The sequence below is a fragment of the Helobdella robusta genome, assembly GCF_000326865.2.
Source record: "Helobdella robusta unplaced genomic scaffold HELROscaffold_17, whole genome shotgun sequence".
In the NCBI taxonomy this organism is placed as follows: Eukaryota; Metazoa; Annelida; class Clitellata; order Rhynchobdellida; family Glossiphoniidae; genus Helobdella; species Helobdella robusta.
In genome coordinates this window covers 1001783-1023100 of record NW_008703942.1, presented here as the reverse complement: position 1 = coordinate 1023100, position 21318 = coordinate 1001783, and the positions used below count along the sequence as shown (strand labels likewise).

The 21318-nt window shown below is 34.4% G+C and overlaps 3 protein-coding genes across 3 annotated transcripts; 2 read left to right on the top strand and 1 right to left on the bottom strand.

Annotated features, from left to right (window-relative positions):
* Positions 1-6811: 6811 nt before the first annotated feature.
* Positions 6812-8919, top strand: HELRODRAFT_170105 (hypothetical protein; the record flags this gene model as incomplete). The annotated part of the gene is made up of 3 exons (XM_009015924.1): positions 6812-6841; positions 7373-7437; positions 8259-8919. 3 exons carry the CDS (start codon positions 6812-6814, stop codon positions 8917-8919), a joined length of 756 nt encoding a protein of 251 aa, XP_009014172.1.
* A 2364-nt stretch (positions 8920-11283) lies between these two features.
* HELRODRAFT_137856 (hypothetical protein) lies at positions 11284-11616 on the bottom strand (the record flags this gene model as incomplete). The annotated part of the gene is made up of 2 exons (XM_009015923.1): positions 11284-11395; positions 11489-11616. Coding segments are annotated over 2 exons (240 nt in total), but the record flags the coding sequence as incomplete, so codon positions are not given.
* Positions 11617-17159: 5543 nt separating this feature from the next.
* HELRODRAFT_75940 (hypothetical protein) lies at positions 17160-21283 on the top strand (the record flags this gene model as incomplete). Its single annotated transcript, XM_009015922.1, has 3 exons — positions 17160-17351; positions 17420-17652; positions 21118-21283. Coding segments are annotated over 3 exons (591 nt in total), but the record flags the coding sequence as incomplete, so codon positions are not given.
* Positions 21284-21318: the final 35 nt, after the last annotated feature.

Below are 21318 nucleotides of genomic sequence, written 5' to 3'. Positions count from 1 at the left end.
ACGTGTCTGCAACTTAAAATGTCGAATCGTTATTTAATTTCATTTAATTGTGTGTGTTTGTGTGGTTGAAATCATTTGCACGTGTTTTTGCATTTTTGTCCCTAACAAAATACACTTGAGTTTAAGATTGAGAAGTTCAGATGTATTAGTTTATACCAGACCTTATTGTAATGGGCAGCTGGCTGGACCCAAAATTTGTAGTTGGAAAACTTTTTGGGCAGTGGGAAAAGGTACCCTAGGCAGTCAAAATGTGAAGTTGTGGGCTGTAATAAAACGAATAATGTAGCTAAAATTATTTTGTTCTTACAATTACATACACTAACTGAGGCAATGAATAAATGCCAGTTACGTACTAAAACTAATGTACGAAGAAAGGAACATAGGAATTTAAATAAGAACTGTATGAAGAACTTGCGAAGTACAAGCGTACGACTGAACGTTAATAATAGTTTATACATGATTGATTGATTGATTTGATACAGTATACGTCAAACGTCTGATTTGCGTTGTGGAAATATAAGTAATAAATAGAAAAATAAATTGAAGTTTAGGGCACAGGCGACGTGCCATAACCATAGCGCGCTGAAGTAACATCTGTTTACCAGCGTAAAGGTTAAAATTCGCAATTGCAAGTTATAAAACATAATCGATTGAGACAATAACGTTGCAATTTAGCTAAGAAATATTTGATTATTTTTAATCGGCGATTGCAAAATTTAACGTGGTTTTTTGGACGCGAAAATCATTTACGTTGCACGATGTCTGTGGTTTGGGCAGTGGAGAAAGACCTTAGATTAAGCACTGGTTCATACTTTCAAAACGTGTAGTGATTGAAAAGTTGGTCAGGACAACAACAGCAGCAACTTTAGCAAGTTAATGATGCATGTTGCTTGCTCAAGAAATCTTTTATGCTAAAAAAATTTAGTAGCTTGCAAATAGTACCGTATTGTACGTTATACACCAAAGCTGATTGAAAAAAGTTATAATAATTTTTGTGTGTTGTAGTAATTTTAATTAAATTTTCACATACACATTTAGATAATATTTAAGAGTTGCATGCTAAGTTTACCAATTGATTTTCAGATTTTAGAAAATTTGAATATGTTTTTAAATTATAGAATAACTTTTAAAATTTGCACATTTATGTATAAGTCTCAATCGAAATTATTTCCTAAGTACTTAGATATATTAATTGAACCTAAACAATTAATAATCGTTTTCTTGTTCTCACTTTTTTTTAACTCGTCTTAAACACTCTTTTGCTAAATTTGCATTTGCTTTTTTTGCTCTTTTTCTCTGGAACTCTCTAACTCCTTCTCAGACTACTTTTCCATCATTTAGGAAGTTCAGAGCGGATCTCAAGATCCATCTGTTTGCAAAATTCGTTGAGGAGCGCTCTTGATCATCGCGGAAATAGTTCAACAAATAAATAAATACGTAAGCGATAACAAATTTTCTATTCTCACCGACGAGTACCAACTTGTAAGACAACGTTGTAACTCATAAGCCCAATAATCCTCTAAGACCGATCATTACCGTTACATATCCGATTGCTAAAATACTCACAAAATACTTCTACCATATCTTCCAGACAATTACAATTTTAAATCATCAGAAGAGTTTATTGATATATTAAATACCAATCCATCATCCAAACATATCGCATTACTTGAGGTCGAATCCCTTTTCACAAATGTTCCTGTCAAAAATACTACCGACATTATAACTGAAACAGTTTATAATTCGCAATATTCACCATTAAGAATTCAAAAAAATATTTAAAACAATTATTAGAAATTTGTACAACAGAAGCATCCTTCATCAGCCCCACTGGTAAACTTTATAAAAAGATTCACGGAATTGCCATGGGATCTCCTTTAGGCGTTTTCTTCGCTAATTTCTATTTAGGTAATCTAGAGCAAGTAACTTTCAACCTCCTTCTCTGACTACTTCTCTATCACTTACAAATTTCAGAACGGATCTTAAGACACATCTGCATCTGTTTGCAAAATTCATTGAGGAGCGCTGTTGAACATCGCGAAAATAGCGCTTTATAAACTAATTGATTGATTGATTAAATGCAGCATCACGAACTTAAACCCAACATCTACACAAGATATGTTGATGATATTTTTGTCATGTCTTCGTTCTACAAAACTAATGAAAAGATCATGAAGAAGATAACCCATAATAATATTAAACCAACAAACCCGAACGATAGAGTAAAATTAAGGATCTTTTACAAAAACTACAAAACAATTAACCTTTTAATTTTGAATAATTGCCTACCTCGCAATAGTCCTCTTTTGAAACGTAATCATCTCATATATAAATTTTCTTGTATTCTTGACAACAGCAGAGCACCAACAACGGCAACAATACATCATCATCACCAAAACATAATAGCAATATCTAGTCTAGTAATATCATCAAAACCTGGAGAACACACGTATGCATTAAATATAATAGTAACTATCGAATAGTAGCTACAACATGCCCAGTTGTTTATGATGTAAAAAAAAACAATGTTTACATGCCAAAAAATATTAAAAAAATTGTATGTAAAAATTATTAGGTTGAAGAAAAAATTGATACGCCCGGAACGCATGTGCGTTAAAATAACTGATAGACTCGGAAGACATTGTGCACTGAAATAATTTGATATGCAATAAAATTAGTGTATTCAAAAATGTGATACCCACAAAAAACTCATGCTTCCTCAAACTTGAGTACGTAAGTAGTTCGGGATGGATGGTTTTTTCCATGCAGAAGTGTCTGTTTATATTTTCTGTTTTGAAAGTTTGAACGCAACAAACGATGAACAACATACTCGGATGTACACGAAACATGAAACTCATTGACTGATTGGATCGACAGTGATGTAGATTGGTGTGGTTGGTGTTTGTAAGCAACATAATTTAATTTATCCACTTAACTTTCATTCGATTTAAAGGAAAATACATCCACCTAAAAATTATTTCATAATAATAACGTTTCAAAGTATTTTGTTCACCAGATCCGATTCATTCCGCGGCACTGATCGTGAAATGAATGACATAGATTAATGAGTGTTTTGTTATTATTTAATCTATCTCCTTCTATTTTCTAACGATTTCTCCTGCAGTGACTACCTAAAAAGTTTAAAATAATTTTAAAATTTGCACATTAATGTACTAATTCTAATTTAATTTCTTTCCCCTTATGTTTCATTTTTCTAACATTTCAACTAAACCTAATAACTCTTGTCTGCTACAATCGTTTTCTGATTGTCGCTTTTTTATTCCCGTCAAACACTCTCCGGCTACTCAGGCTGAGCTTTCTTTTTCTTTTCCGGGTCCTTTCTTTTAGAGTACCCTCTCCCTTCTTTTCTTACTACTTCTCCACCGCGTGCGAAGTTAAGAGCGGAACTCAAAATTTATCGAGAAACTGTGCTGAACGTGACGGAAGAAAACTGCACTATGAAAATAAATTTTAAATTTTATTAACGAACTAAAAATATTTTAAACTATTTTGTAAATTCAAATTTATAAAAAAATATTAATTTAATGTAATATTTTATTTTATTTATTACTTTATTTTTCATCTGTCGAAATCTAATTTTAAAGTGAAAAAACTCAAACTTTTCAATTGAAAATCAAACAAGCGAAAAACCTGCCGGAGGTAATTCTGGACACATTGTTGAGTTTCACCTTTTTATGAATTGAAAATTGAATTTTTGCAATTTAGCAAAACTTTTAAATTAAAAAAAATAATCATTGTGTCTCTTGACCCAAAAATTTGTTCGGTCCGTTTGTATATCCTTCCCGGTCAAATGGCCAAACCTTTACATCGCATAAGGGGACGTGGAAATTTTAAAAAGCGAGTGAATGATCGTTTTCCGACGCAGATGCTCTCACAAAAAAAATTTTATTACTATTAAAAAACATCTAGAAACTTTTAAATGAATATTAGGAAACATAACACATCGTCGACTGTTACAAAACATCTTTGAATAGTAAATGGTAGAAGAGGGAAGAAGTGGCCACAAATTTTATAAAAGCATCATGTAATCAATCGATCGTGTAAAACTATACCATATATTAAAAACATACCAGAAGGTTAACCTATAAAAATTTCTGACACTGTTAAATGTTGTAAACGCTATTAAATTTCAGTTGTATATGCTCACCATCACTTCATTTCAAATGAAATCACTTCATTGCAAAAAACAACAGTTGAAATTTGTCCATTTTCATTATATCAAACAAAATTTTAAGATTTAAAAAAAATTTGTTTTCTGCTATCGATTCACCGTGTATTTTGTTAGCATTTAACAAAATTTAACACCAAACGAATTGTTTTTTTCTCAATATTTGTTTATATTTTGCCATGAAACAACTCACCACACCAGGACACATGACATGACAACAATGCAGTAATAAAATGGCAGAAAAAATACACAGAAACGGACATTGGTCATACAAAAAGCAAATAATGAGCCAACGTATGCAATAACTTCAACGATGTTTCACTACCAGCAACAACAACAAACAGCCTCGACGCTACTTTACAAAATAATAAAACAACTTTAAATCAACAACAGTTCACCATTCAAAATTTCACACTTCATCAGCTTCTTTGACTTAAATAACAGTTACTTATCCACAACAAACTAACATAGACTACAATCAAACCAAAAATAACTAGCAACAAGTGCCGATTCTACGGCGAGCAGCTATCAATGCGAGCTCATGATGTCAGATGGATGTGTGTGTGTGTGTGTGTGTAAAGTTGTGATGTTTATGATTCGTTCTATGACGTTCCTATTTTGCATTAGGGTCAGCGTTCATTACTTATTCATCTCTTCTATGCAACAAACCTATTGCCAAGCAATAAATAAAGAATTAATTATTTATTTAACCGTTAATTTTTACTAGTTAATTATTTTTTTGAATAAATTTTTATAAATAAAACACATAAAAATAAAATAAAACAGATAAAGGAACAAATTTTTGTTTAAAAAATTGTTAAACGGCCGCACCACGCAAGCCTCTCTTCCTACACGAGACAATGCATCACGCTTGTGTCCTAATGCGGTTATGCAGTCTTTTTTGTTCATCCTGTTGTATGTAGGTGCGTATGTATGTGTGTATGTATGTGTGTATGTATGTGTGTGTGTGTGTATGGGTGTGTGTGTGTGGTGTGTGTGTATGTATGTGTGTGTATGTATGCATGTCTGTGCAAATGTATGTATGGGCTGTATATACGTGTGTATATAAATTTATATATGTACTTATTTATCAATATACGTACAAAATTGTATATGAATATCCTTAGGAATAATTTTTATGATGATTAAATTTCGCCGGATTACCTCTCGGTTCTACCATTGAAGCTGGTTGCTACCTCACCTTACCAACAATGTCGAGAACGAATCTCGGTGAATCGTGAGAAAAAATTACGATTTTCCCAGAAATTGCAGACGTCATTCAAAAATATACAATGGGAGATCCTGCTGGATTTGTTTATGAGAGTTACAAATGTTGTTTAGGTTCGTGTGTAGCTACATGATACTTTCTTGAAAATCTCCCTGGTCCAGCACATTTTAAAAGTTTCAACTCATGTTAATGCGCGTTAATCAATGCGTTCTTGTGAAAGGTTTAATTTTTTTAAACTGCCATTACAATGGCTAAAGCTGAAAAATTTCACACACTACTAAACGATTAAATGTTCAGCATATTTGGCTTCATGCTTCATCATATTATGAAAGAATTAACACAAGTGTATGATGTTCTCTATGTGAAATGATTCTAAAGTTCATTGCACGTGTGTGAAGATACCTTTCTTCAAGTTCATTGTTCATCATAATTGGAAAAATTCATTGAATAATAATAACTGTTGTATTTGTTATCGCTATAGAAATGAAATGTTGTTTTGTAGTTTGTGTTTGAGGTCGTCGAACACGTTATTTGTAATCGTTGATGACGATCGTTCATCCGAAACCGCCATAACAATTTTGATGGTAGAAACGGAATAGAAAACAGTTTCCCTTTGAAATAAACTAACGATTGCTTCAATTAAAAATTTCAAATAAAGATAGTGTGCAATTTATTTTAACGCTAAAAAATAACTGACCGCCAAAAATAAATTTTTTCATAGTGAAATAAAACAGAACTATTCAGTTTGAACAACAGCCTGAAAAGTACGCTGCCGTGTGTGTAGTTTTCATGGATGTTGTGTGCATTGCATTTGTTACCGCTGGTAATGTTCCTACCGTAATAAACGCAATTTATTTCTCAGTAATTGTTGACGACGTTTCATGTGCTGACGCAAATGTTGCTTTCGACCTTAACATGCCTGTCTTGTGTGTAAATGTACAATGACCATAAAATCTTTCAATAGACCATCGGCGTGCCATAAAGTTCTTCTTCCTGCGGTACACAGTGCACATCACGTGATCTTTTTATGATGCAGACATTCCTATGTTTTTTATTTCATCGTTAGCTGCTCCTTCATTCAGCCTGAAAAATATTTTTCAGAAACAGGACAATCTATATAAAAATTTCTAGATATTTTTATTCGTTTGAACTTAGGAGAAGTTAATTAAAAAAATAACGGAAATTTCCTAGTAAGAAGACAAAAAAAGATGGCAAAAAGTAGGTTGAAATTATAAATCTGAAACCAGCTTTTTATCTAAATTTTATCAGATTATTTCCAGAATTGATAATCGAAACTGATGGGTCTAATGGCATTTTCAGTGTTTTATTCGTCTTACCACGCGCTAGGTGCTGCTTTGAAAGGATCATTTCTAAAAACAAAATTAAAATCAACAATGGCCCAGAAGATTAAAACCGACAAAACAGTTTAGGAAATATATTTAAAAAAAGTCCAAAAGAAAAAATACAATTATTTTTTAATATTTCGCAAAACTTTTCTGAAAATAATATAAACATGTTTATACTTAAAATTTAAATAATTGCTTCTGTAGTTCTTTACAAACGCCCATACACAGGCATGCAAACACACGCACATGAGTAGACATGCACATACATGCACACATGCATACACACACGCACATAAGCCATCCCATATTATCAAACTACATTTTAATTAAGCGTTAAATTATATTGTGTGGTTTTGTTTATAGCCTCACACGATCGTCCAGCATGTTAGCATAGTTTATTAAATTTTAGTCAAAAACGAAGATAATGTTTGACAATACAGCATCTCTAAGATTAGGCAGCTTAACAACGCACGCCTGATTTACTTAAAATCGAGCCAAAGTTTACGTCATATACAAATTTCGCTTCTGCCACAACTGTTAACAGTGTCAATCATGAACATTTGTAAATATCTCGTAACAAAAACCACAAATATTTAATTTTCATATCAGCCCAACAGACGAATTCGCTGTCGGTGGAAAGAAAGGTGCCTGGAAAACAAATCAGATAATAAAGAGTTAGTAGTCTTGTTAGACTTCAAATGTTACATAATTTGTTTTTATTACATAATTTACATAATAAATTTTTCGATAATTTCAGATCAATAAAATAAAATTTGCTTTTTGTTTAATATTTTTATATATTCAGGAAGATTCATTTGTTGCTAAATAGTCACCACTTTATAAAATTTACAAATTTTTATAAAGTAAATAAATAAAAAAAATTTTAATTAAGAGAGGTGATTAATTCATATCCTTGGTAGATCTTAAATGCTGCTTGAACTACGTTCTCATTATCGTAAAGCCTTACATGCTTTATTCCTTTATCCATGTGCGAGAGTGCGTGCGTGCATGTGTCTGTGTATAATTATATGTGTGTGAATGTTTATGTGACTCTGTGTGTGTGTGTGTGTGTGCGTGCGTACGTGCGTGTGTAATATTCTATGTATGTTTGTGTAAAATTATATGTATGTAAATGTGTGTGTGTTTGTGTGTTTGTGTGTCTATTATGTCCATTACTGAATGCGCAAACATAAAGATGACGGGTGTGTGCGTAAAAAAAAACCTTAAGGACTTTTTATCTGTATTGAGAGTAGAGGTGTGTAAGATTCGTGATTGACAACGAATGACAAGAGGTTGTTGTCGACTGACGTTTAATTTTATTTAAAAGATTAGACACGTAGATTCTCGTTTTATTTCGTCAAGTCCTTTATAATTGTATACCTAGGTCTGCGTGGGTTAATTTCACTTCTATCTGTTCATCTTTTTAATTTAAAAAATTATTGTTTGTATTTTTTAGATTTTTAACAACATTTTTCATCAAAAATTTATTCAACAGGAAGATGGTACTCTGCGATTCTAAGCACGAATTAGATATCAACAGTACTCTTTATTTCGATAAGAAAGGTGATGATGGAAGTGATGCTGATGACGAGCATGTAGATTGCAGCAAAGAAATTCCACCACGAGATTCCACACAATTCAACTTTTCCAAAACCTTATTTGAAAAAGACGAAAACAGCAAATTAAGCAAATCGTTAGTGCCTTCAAACGACGACAGCCAGAGTTTCAGCACAATTCCCTCTAATCACCCCCTCCCTTTCGATCTCGTCATTGACCTCGAACATGGTCACGCAACTTCATCGCCGTCTCGAAGGTCGAATGCCTTAAGTTCCAATACATCTGAGGTGGCTAACACGAGCAAGCGAAACTCGTTATGGGAGAGAATATCCATTCCAATCATCATCATTACATTAATAGCAGTTTTGCTCATTATTTCGGCAATTATCGCTGCTGCCATCGTCGCTACACGGCGCTGCCGCACACGCAACGAAGGAACGTATAAAATTGAAGAAACTCGAAACTACGGAGGTTACGAAATTTGCACTTATTCAAAAACTGGTCTAGGGTCAAATAAATCTTTGAGTGGGAAGGTGTCAGGAAAAAGTAACACAGCAACATCAAAAAGTCATCGAAAAGACCAGGAGTGGTACGTTTAGAATATAGCACCATAAGTCGTAAAATAAATTATTCGATTTTATACCTTAATAAACATTTGTGTTTTGGCAATATAGGTAATTTATATAACAGTTGCATGTTAACAATTCTGATATTATACCAATTTATGAACACTTTGTTTTGCAACATCTCCAAAATATTTTACAACATATATAAAATGTTTTACATTTATAATTCAACAATTCATTTAGGTTAAATGTTGGAAATAAATGAATTTTTCCTCATTCAAACAGTTTTCTACGTTATGTCTTATCCAAGAAATCTTTCATTTGACTGTAATAGTTTCTATAGTCATCAGGTGTGATTTCCTGGCTACAATCCATAACACTGGTCATAAGCTTTGACTAGTTTGCACGGTTTCGTGCTTTGACTGCATTCTTCCATTTAGAAAAGACTTCCTCGATTGGATTTAGGTGCGGGCTATATGGTATAAATAAAAATAGCATGTGCTCGGCTTGTTCAATTTCAGCATGAATTTTGTGAAAAAAACAATTGTCCATAATCAACACCGCATTTTCTATAGATTCCGATTCAAATTGTTCTAAAAATTGATTTAGAAACATAAAATACTTTTCGATGTTAAAGGCATTTCTGAACACAGAAAAATAGTATAACCCGTCCCATGATATCGCAGCGGAAATGGAAATTTTTTGACAGCACACAAGGAACAGTTTCACAAGGTGTTGCACCTACTGGTGTTCTGCCAAGTTTTCGTCGCATTGTAAACTGGAGGCCAATTTCGTCTAGAAAAAATATTGGACGCTCAGCAACCCTCGCAAACTGCAAAGCATATTCATATCTTGTCAATAAATTTTTTTGGTTATAGCGTGCAGCTGCAACGCGTACTCTCGATATTGATGAACAACGAGCCGACACGCCTCTGTTTTCAGCAAGCTTCTGCTGTATGGCCTTCAGCGTTACTGAACAATCTTCTGTGACGTGCGAAAGAATAGCTTCATTAATATCATAAGTTAACTTCGTAACTTTTGGACGCTGCGTTTTAAGCGAGTCCATTCGGCCTTTTGAGGCATATGCCCGGAATACAGTAATGACTCTCGAATACTCTAAACCAAGTAACTTTGCAATATCTACGCATGTCTCTGGTCGTACATTTGACAAATGAGCTTGCGAATTGAATCGTCAAGCTGCTTCTTCCTAACATTTTTTCCATTTTCCATGGTGGTAAATGGTTCGCAAAAGTTATACAGTTGGAATTTAGAGGTGTATTAATTTTCAAGGTTAAGAACTGGATCACACTTTATTTTCATCATTTTCATTTTTATCACAGGTTGTAAAATATTTTGCATATGTTTTAAAAAATTTTGGAGATTTAAAATTTCTAAAATAAGTTGTAATATTTCTCGTAAAACCTGTAAATAAAAAAAGTTGAATATTTTATTGTTTGATGAAAAATTCAATAATAGCAAAACATTATTTCAGAAAGAGTTGGTTCTCTTTCTAGGAACCAAACAACTTAAAATTAATAAAACATACGCATTCTTTGACAAAACAGCAGGGAAATAATTTTTGTTAAAAAAGCTAGAAACACAATTATCCTCACCACAAACACAAACGTTTAAAAGTTAATGCGCCAAGCAACAGACAGACCGGCCCAACCTAAGGTAAGCTATAAAAAAAATTTAAAGTTGTTCCCTAAGATTTGAATTGAATGACACCTTAAATTTAAAAAAAATAAATAAATGTAGGAATAATGTACGTACGTACATCCAGCGCAAGCCAAGTAATTGTATTTTACGCATCGTAAGTGATCTAGTTTTAACATGAAAATAAAATGGCAATACATAATACAAATTAGTCGAATAAGAAACTAGTGTTTAAATGCAGTGTTATTCATTGATACTCGCATAGATGCATGTATCATCGAAGTTATTGTAATTGTTTGTCAGAATGCAGAGGTAACGAATCTCAGCTTGGACTTGAAATCAATGAATCTCAGAGCTTTCGGATTTGTTTCTTCAAACAATATCTCAGTGTCATTGGCAATACAAAATACGTTTCATAATTTGTTCTTAAATAAATTGATAAGGTATTGCATCAACAAATTATTTAAAAACACAGAAGTCTACATGAAAAAGGATTACAGACACATTTATTGGTTAAAAAATGCAGTAAATTAAAAATTTCTAAATACGCATTAACACGTCACACTTTTAAGCGCGCACACACCCATACACGCACTAATATATAATTAAAACTGTTTGAATTAAAAAAATACATTAGTTCCCCATATCATCTTGAAATTCTTCACTTTTTAACATTTTCTTCAGTTTTTCTTCTTTTCCCTTCTTTTTGTTGGCCATTCTTTCTTTCCTACTAGGAGTGGACTTTTTCAAAGCAGCAGAAATGACCATCTTCCTTCCGTCCAGATCTCTGCCTTGCATTGCATTCATGGCATCTGTTGCATCTTTCTCGTTTTCAAATTCAACAAAACCAAACCTTGTGTTTCAATATAAACATATAAATTTTTATTCACTACATACAGACTAGTCTAAAAAATCAGCTGAGATTTAAACTGTTTTAAAAAAATACCCTCGAGATATTTTTGTTTCAGGATTTAAAACTATTCGAGCACTGACGGATTTCATGAAAGTTTTTTTAAGTCTATCCTTCGTGACGGAAAACGGCAACTGCTTCACCAAAAGGCACGTGGACACTTGATAGTATGATGAAATATGTTAGTTGTTGTTTTAGAAATTAGGAGCATTAGAAACATTCAAAATGAACTTTTTCTCTATGTGAATACAACAACAACAACACACGTTTAGACGGCATTTTCCCCGAGATCGGGGGTTGCCGTTTGGCTACCTATGATGAAACCGAAATACCCCTCGACGCCATCCACATCTGTCACTCGCCTCAGTATCACGCAACCCCGCTTTCACCCTGTCCTTCTCCACCTGCTCTCTCCATCCCAAAAGCGGACGACCCCTCCCTACCACTCCTTCAACCTCGAACTCCAACGCTCGCCTAATCCCGACCCTTTCATCCCTTCTCAACACATGTCCATACCACCGCAATCTCGATCTCCTTATCAATGTCACAATGTCCTCATTCAGTCCCATCATTGACATCAGCTCTGTACTACTCCTCCTATCCTTCACTTTAACCCCACACATCATCCTCACCATAGCTCTTTCAGCCCTCTGCAGTACACTTTCCTCCTCTCTCCTCAACACCCAAGTTTCACCACCATATACCATCGCTGCTCTCACACATGCTTTATATACCCTCCCTTTCATCTTCACTGACCATTTCTTTCCACACAATACCCTACCCAGTTCCCTAAATTTCATCCATCCCACACGAACTCTAGCCGTAACTGCGCTCAAACATCCTCCATCCGCATTCAGCTTATCCCCTAAGTAGACAAAGCTTTCCACTCTTTCAATACCACCACTCAACTCCGTCCTTGCGTCCGTCCTATTAATCACACCATGAACACATTTCTTACATTTGAACGTGCCTTCCACCTTTTTCAGTGCCCCCCTCACACCACTACATCTCTTATGCACCCATTTCTGACATCCTATACACAATACCGAGTTAGCCTTCACTCTCCTATCACATACCCCACAGGGGTCTATTTTACTTATCACTCGCTCCCCACCTTCCCCACTCACCATTACCTTCGTCTTACCAATATTAACTTTTAACCCTTTCTTTTCAATAACACTTTTCCATCTGTCAAATTTTAACTGCAATTCTTCCATGCTATCAGCCATCAAGACTAAATCATCTGCATGCAAAATCTCAAATAACAACCCCTCCATTATGTTTCCACACACAACATCCATCACAATTGCAAACAGAAACGGTGATAACACTGATCCTTGATGCACTCCTACCTTAACACTAAAAGCGTCCGACATCCCCCTTCCAACCCTCACCTTTGTCTTTGCCCCTTCATACAGCTGCATCACAGCTTTAACAAGTCTCTCATTCACTCCTTTCTTCCTCAACGCCCATTCAATTACCTTCCTTGGTACTCGATCAAAAGCCTTTTCTAGATCCACAAAACACATGTACAATCTTCGTTTCTTCTTTCTATAATTCTCCTGCAACATTCTCACCATGAACAACGCATCCACCGTTCCCCTACCGGGCATAAACCCACACTGCATTTCATTAACTGTCACCATACTTCTCAACCTCCTCCCAAGCACCCTCTCCACTACCTTCATTCCGTGCTCTAGTAATTTCACACCCCTGTATGACCCACAATCTCTCACATCTCCTTCGCCCTTATACAACGGCACCAACACACTGTGTCACCAATCCTCAGGTATACCTTCATCATCAAACATACTGTTAGCAATTCTCATCATAACTTCAATTCCTATCACCCCACTCGCTTTAATATGTTCTGCCGCCACTTCCGAAACCCCTGTCGCCTTACCTAGTTTCATTTCTCTAACTGCTTTCTCTACTTCCTCCATCGTCACCTTCTCTATAGGTCCGTGTGTGACCGCGGATTCCACATCTCCATCCCACTCATTCTCTTCATTCATCAACCTTTCCATATGAGCTTTCCACACCTGAGCTTTTTCCTCCTCATCTATGCACAACTTGCCAGATCCATCCCAAACACATCCATTCCCTATAACATCTTTCCTATCCCTCATTGACTGCTTTGCTACTTTGAACATTTTCCTCGAACTCACATCAAATTCCATTTCCTTCATTAACCTATCTGATGCTTTCGTCATTGCAGTTGCCACTGCCTATTTTGCAACCTTCTTAGCCTTCCTATACTCAGACTCCGCTTCCTCCGTCATGTCCCTTCTCCATACCCTAAACCTCTCCTTCTTGACTTCCAAAACCCTTCTTATATCTTCATCCCACCACCACGTCTCACCATGCCTACACTTTCCTTTCGTCCATCCACATACTTTATCTGCCGTAGCCAACACACAGTCCCTGTATCTCTCCCAAACATCTCCATCCTTACCACTCTCCCAATTTTCAGCCACCTTCACTTCAAATGCCTTCCTCACCTCTGCATCCTGCAACTTCCATGTCTTTCTCTTTGCCACAAACTTATCCTTCTTCCTCCTCCCCATTTCTTTTGATGTCACATCCATCACAACCATACTATGCTGCAACATACCAGGTATCGCCTTCACATTCTTTACATACTACCTATGTTTGGCTCTTACCAATATATAGTCTATCATCGATCTATGTTCCCCTGACCTATAAGAATATTTCTCTATGTGAATATTTTTAAATAAACTTACCAGCAGGACGTACAGTAACATTCTTCTCACTATGAATTATTTTGGACAGCTTTAGTGCTCTACCTCCAACAACCACGTTTTGCAATTTTTTTAAATTTTCATCTGCCGTTTGTATATCAGGAAATTCCAGATAGCCATATCTATGAAAAAATGTTACGATTAGTAAACAAACATCATGAAATCATTACTGTCAGAAAATCACCCTTTTAATTTATTATCATCTTTACATCGGGGCAACTTTATGGATGTGGTTGATGGAAAAACTTTTTGTAGTTCTTCTTTCGTCAAGCTGAATGGCAAATTTTTTACAAACAATCGTTTTCTATCTTTCTCTGTTTACAACAAATATTTTTCACAAAACTATTCATTGAAAGTAGATGACGCAATAATGGATACATTTAATCATAGTGCAATTAACTAAAAGAAACAACATCAAAATTGCTTTTTGTTGTAATAAATAATTTATTGAAAATTTAAAAATGGTCAACAAATGATTAAGCTGAAAATTGTAAATAAATGTAACTATCACTTTATGCTAAAAAAAACTATTGATTAAATACAAACAAACATTACCATCGGATTTTGAGACTGGGGAATCAAACTTTTTCTCTGCTTTTTTTTTGTTAGACTCAACATCAGATTTTAAATTAACCTGCATTGAAAAAATAATAATAAGTTCATTTATAATGATAATGTTATTTGTTTAGTGCTCTATGTGTAGTATCAGAGGCGCCCAGATAAAGCATAGCTACCAAAGGCCTGTTAGAAACAGATGCTGTTTCAATCATTTTACAAACAATTTTATTAATGACTGCTGAAAGATGATGAGCAGGAAAATGTTCCATGTTGATGTTGAAAAAAAAGAAACAAAAATTAACTGAACTTCCAAATATTAACGTTTGAAACATTAAAAAGTATTGTCATTTTATGTTACAATTGCCAGTATATAATCATAATGTTTATGAAAAAATAATATATCATGTTTATTTAACTTGGATAAAGATTATCAAGCAGTAAGGGACAAACCATTTCTATAAATAATTTTAATAATATACAAAAACAATCAAATTATTAATTAAAAGCTTGAAATTGAAATGCACTGATTGTCTGGTACAGTGCAGGTTTCAGCTGACAATATTATCTTTTATAAAACATTTAATTTCTCAATTTTCTAACTCATTACAAATTACAATTATTGTATAATATTATAATTAATATTTTGTTCTAACTCAAACTAACTATTACATTATGATTACACTAGAATAAAAAAAAAGACAAAAGTGTTGTGTGATATCTATTGACTTTATTTTTAATAGTGCCAATACTGACAGCAATAATTATCATTGAATTATAAAAAAATTGACATTAAAGATTAAACTAATTATTTTTATATTTTCAAAATTAATTCATTCATTTCCATTTTCATTGGCTGTGTAAAAATAAAAAAGCACATGGGTAGTCAATGGTGGAGAAAAAACAAAAAAAAAACTAACTTTTTTAGTCTTCATTTTTTAATCTTATACTAATTCTAAAATTGTGAACGGGAATAATTTATAAAAATTTAATGTAACGTTTTTAAATGCGTTTTTCTCGACGATCACATAACTAAGCGGAGCGACAAATATTGACAAAACAGCCTGTTAAGCTAGCAAAGAAACGGTAAACGAGCGATATTGAAACATACCCTAAACCACAAACTATCTTGATTATTATTATTGATTAATTGTTAGTTTATTTTCATTCTATATATATATATATAGTTAATATCATATACTCAGAATAACATATTATATTTTTAAAATAAAAAACTAGTTTTTTATATATATGATTTTATCCATTACATGAGTAATTACTACATGAACGTGAATTATGTGCAAGTTGTTGTGTCCGTAAAAGTATACAGTTAAGTATATAAACTTAAAATATTAAATGCAGTTTATTAAATTTAGGTTTTTAATGTGATATTTTGATTATAAAATTACTAACTATACAACAAACGTGACGAAATGATACGGGGTCAGCTCCGACATGAACAGCTGACTATTGTTTACAGTTTCCATATTTAATGCGCAAGGCCCGACGACAAACTGAAGCTGGAATCTATGAAATCTTAACACCTAATCGTACCCAACTAAACCAAGTCGATCTTCTAGCATAAAATAAACGTTATCAAATTTGCTGTATTCATTTGATAGAGATTTATTTAAATTATTTTGAATATTTCTTAAAAAAGAGTTCACCTAAAGAAAAATTCTCATTAGTTAAAAAAGGTAGGTTTTGAAACTTTTGAAAGAAATAATAAAATAAACTCTCATGTATAATATATGTTTTATTTTATATCTTATCAGATAAGATTAAGTTGAACAGATAAGCAACTTATTCTTACTAAGTGTTGTTAGAGTTATGTTAGTAGTTAGTATTAGTATAGTACTGTTAGTGTAGTAAGTTGTATTTCTCCCCTCTACACCTACTATCTGCTCTGTTCTATTTATTAGGCTGGTCAATTTTATTTTCAGAATAAATTAATAACTAATGGACAAATTTTGATTGGTTTGTAATTGTAGTTTTTCAGTTCAGTTAGAATTTAGATTTAGAAAATTAGATATAATATAGATTACACAAGAAATAGCCGCAAGTTTAAAAACTAACCGGTGTTCAGTCTCTGTTGTCTATTCTATGTAGCATTGTCCATTCTATTTTACTCTTAAAATGTCAAGATAATTAAATTTACTAATTGGTCAAGTATTTTCATTTTGTGTAGTAATTTCAACATACTTTGGAAGGTTCATTTGTTTTTTCATTGAAGTCCTCTTTTGAATATTGCACGATGGGGGATTGTACATGTCCTAATGAACCGACAGTCGTAGTAACTGGTTAGCAATCTAAAATTTTTGCATACTAGCTTTATATGTTCTGGAAATGTTTTAGTTTAGTTTACTTATATTTTCACCAAGCTTTTTTTGTTAATTTTTAAAGGGTTTGGACCTTTTGCAATGCATGTTGTTAATGCAAGTTGGGAGGCTGTGAAAGAATTATCTAAAATGGGTTTGGGCAAAGAAGCTGGCAATGTTAAATTGATCACTGAAGAAATACCAGTTATATATGATGCCGTTCGTCAATATACTGTAAACATGTGGAACACTCACAAACCTCAGGTTTGCATACATATCCCAAATTTATGTCACAGTTATTTTATTTTGTTTAAATGAATAAACTATGGCAGCTTGTCGTTCATGTTGGCGTATCTGGAATAGCACAGGAAATTACCTTGGAGAAACAAGCACATAATCATGGATATGACAAGCTAGATATTTGTGGATGCACACCAGATGGAGAGTGTTGTGTTGAAGGAGCTGAAGAATGCATTGAGACTTGTATTGATATGCAGGCCGTTTGCGACTACATAAACCAATCTGACAAAAAGGTTACCGCTGTTGTGTCCACTGATCCTGGCAGGTTAACTTATTCTTAATTTTAAAAAATGTTTAATATATATTATAATTTCTATACAGTTTTGTTCTATAATTTTGCATAGTTTCTCATCAGAATAACATTTAGTTAACACCAAGCTAAATATATAATTAGGAGTCCAGACAATAACAAAATTTATTAAAAAGTATTTTCAACATGTTGAAATTATCATGTGATGTAGATGTGTGCAAAATATAATATACTGCATTGATTAGCCGGATTTGTGATAACAAATGTTTTCACAAAAAGCTAGGTTTTTTCCTTTATAGTCAGTCAAAGCTTATTCTATATTTAGTAGCATTTCGTGGGATTTTTTAACCTAACTTTGATCTTTAACATTTTTGACTACATCCAATAAACTTTGAAAGTGAATTGTCGTCAATTTCTGGCTGTTTTAATTGTGATAAAAGTTTGTGATATGTTTCAAAATTGTGATAACAAATATTTTACAAAAACGCAATTTCGAAGCTAGGTACATGTAATTGATTACTTTATATCAAACGTTTACTGTATGCGTTATAACATAATTTTTATAAAAATCTAGTCCTGGGCATGACATAAAACTGCATCCACGCTGCCTTGCGTGCTTTTGAGCAAAAGGATAGGCCCACCGCTTATAACTGGTGGTTGTCGTCATGATGAGTGTCCGGATGTAAAAAGTTTCCCCGAAATTTATTCCATGCCATCACAAAAAACAACGGCCCCTAGTCCCCAGCAGGCCTTAAGTGGTCAAGGGGTGCTAAGAATCCCTGGGAAGAATGCAATAGCGGAGGGATGTTGCAGAAAAATTCAGAATGGCCCCTCTATCATACTTAGACTTGGAAAGCTCAATGTTGGATCACACTAACTGGCCGCAGCATGGAAATCGCAGAAATGCTCGAGCGTAGGATTGACATCTGCTGCCTTCAGGAGACCTGATGGAAATCGAATGGTGTCTGTCATATCAATACAGACAAAGAAAAATATAAACTATTCTGGAATGGTCAAAAGACGGCCAAAAATGGTGTTGGAATTTTTGTCAAAGAACCGCTAGCCCAACAAGTACTGGATATTAAAAGGTTTATCAGAAAAATCAAAACGTGGAAGCTGAAAAGCAATATTCATCGAGAAAAATTTCAACAGATTGTCGCCACCCAGTTACACCACCAATCGCAATCCAATACAGATTGGAGTACATACGAAACCGTTTTGATAAACGCTGCAACTACAGTTTGTAGGAAAACTGGTACAAAACGCCAGCATGAATGGGACACGTGGTGGTGGAATGACGGTGTACAAAATGCAATAGCTGAAAAGAAAGCTGCATCAAAGTCTGTTGATGACCACTAAATTTTCCGTGAGAAGAACAACTATGCAAGACGTCAAGTCGCACTGGCTCGGACAAATCAGTGCAGAGAGTGGCTCACTAAAAGCAAAGGTGAACAAATGAAATCTCTGTATCGTATAGCAAAACAAGCAAAGTGTACGAAAAAAGACATAGTTGGTGCATCATGTATCAAAAACGACAAAAAATGAGATGGTTCAAGCTACAGTGGAAAGAATATTTCAACCGTTTGTTAAATGAAACAAATCCCATCAATGTCAACTTTGAAGCTCCACCCATCGAAGGTCCGATTCCAGACATCACTGTAGAGGAGCTTACAGAAGCTCTGAAAGCTATGAAGGATGGAAAGGCAGCAGGGCCCTCTGGACTCACAAATGACATTATCAAACATCTGGTACTGCAGGTATCCAACCGTTACTACAACTTTGCCGTGAAATCTGGAGAAATTGCTCAAAGCCGACTGAATGGAACCATAGCATGACAGTCCCGCTATACAAAGGCAAAGGTGATCCATTGAACTGTTCATCATATCGGGGTATACGTCTGTTAGGACACTCCTTGAAAATTGTCGAGAAAATTATTGAGAGAAGATTAACGTCGTGCATCACAATCGGAAATTATCAATTTGGTTTCCTAGCTGGGAAATCAACAATTGATGCAATTCACATCCTTCGGCAACTGCAAGAGAAGTACCTCGCAAAGCATCAACAACTATCACACATTTTTGTAGACCTTGAAAAAGCATTTGATCGAGTTCCCCGTGAAGCAATCAGGTGGAGTCTACATCGACAACTCATTCCAGAATATCTAGTTCAACTTGTGATTGAAATGTATACGAATACTAAGACTCTCGTCAGCACAACGGTTGGAAACACAGATGCATTTGACATCGGCGTTGGAGTTCACCAAGGCTCGATTCTCAGTCCACTGTTATTTATAACTGTGATGGAAGAAATCACAAAACCGATACGCACTGGTGACATTTGGAATCTAATATATACTGATGATATCGGTTTAACAGCCACGTCTGAGCAGAATGCAGCACAGATGTTTGAAGATTGGAACACCAGACTCGCCGATCATGGATTCAAAGTCAACATCAGCAAAACCAAAGCAATGAACACTGGTGAACCCATCTAATCCACAGCTACTGGATAATGGCAGTTTGTAAAGCTGGTGTAGGTATCAATTCAATCAAGTGTCAGCAGTGTAGCCAGTGGTGTCACAAACGTTGTTCAAAAATAATTGGTACTTTATCTAAAGTGTCCAATTTTGTTTGTCCTGCTTGCATCAATCCACAACAACAAATTCAAAATAGCAATGTTTTTGAAGCCATTAAGGTAGAGAAAGTCACATCGTTTTAATATCTAGGGGATGTTCTAGATTGTACTGGAACAGCTGAAGCTACCGTTCGAGCACGCATACGTGCAGCCTGGAATAAATAGCATCTCCTTGCCTCTATCGTCACGCCGCATATTGATGCGGCGTGACGATCAAGACTTTATAAATCTGTAATACGTCCGGTGTTGTTATATGGTGCAGAAACATGGCTAATGACAACCAAACTGGAACAACAACTTCACCGAACCGATATGAAAATGCTCCGATGGATGCAACTAATTAGTCTGAAGGACCACATCAAATCTATCGAAATCCTGCGTCGTGCTGGTTTAGATGATATAAAGGACGAATGTCGGCAACACTGTCTGAGGTGGTTTGATCATGTCAAACGAAGTGGAAAGTGCTATAACTTCTTTTGCAGATGTTGAAGTACCTGGTATACGTCCCAAAGGCCGTCCAAAGAAGTCCTGGTCGCAGACAATCGAGCAAGACATGAAAGTTCTAAATTTAAATGAAATGGATACAACTGATCGCCTAATTTGGCGCAAAAAATTGATGGCAAAGAAAACAACGTCCTACCTTGGGAGAACTGGGTCTCTGGACGCTAAACGATGATTGATTGATTTTATCAAAATCATCCTTGCCATCTGAACATAGATAATGACAGCATAACAGAAATTCAAATTTTTCACAAATTAATTTTTTGTAATTGTAAATTATTTTGAAATATTTTATGGTGACGTGTTTTTAAAAAAATTCACGTAACCCGTTTTTACTTTTTATAGGTATCTCTGTGACTTCATATACTTTTCTTCTTTGACCATAAACAAAAGCAGGACCACATTTATTCATGTACCTCCTCTTGATCGACCATATTCAGCCCGGCAATTGGCTGAAGGACTTAGACTGGCTATTGTAGCTATGCTGCAACAGTTGAAACTTGTGAATTAGATTTCAAAGTATGACATTTTTTACATTTAGATGTA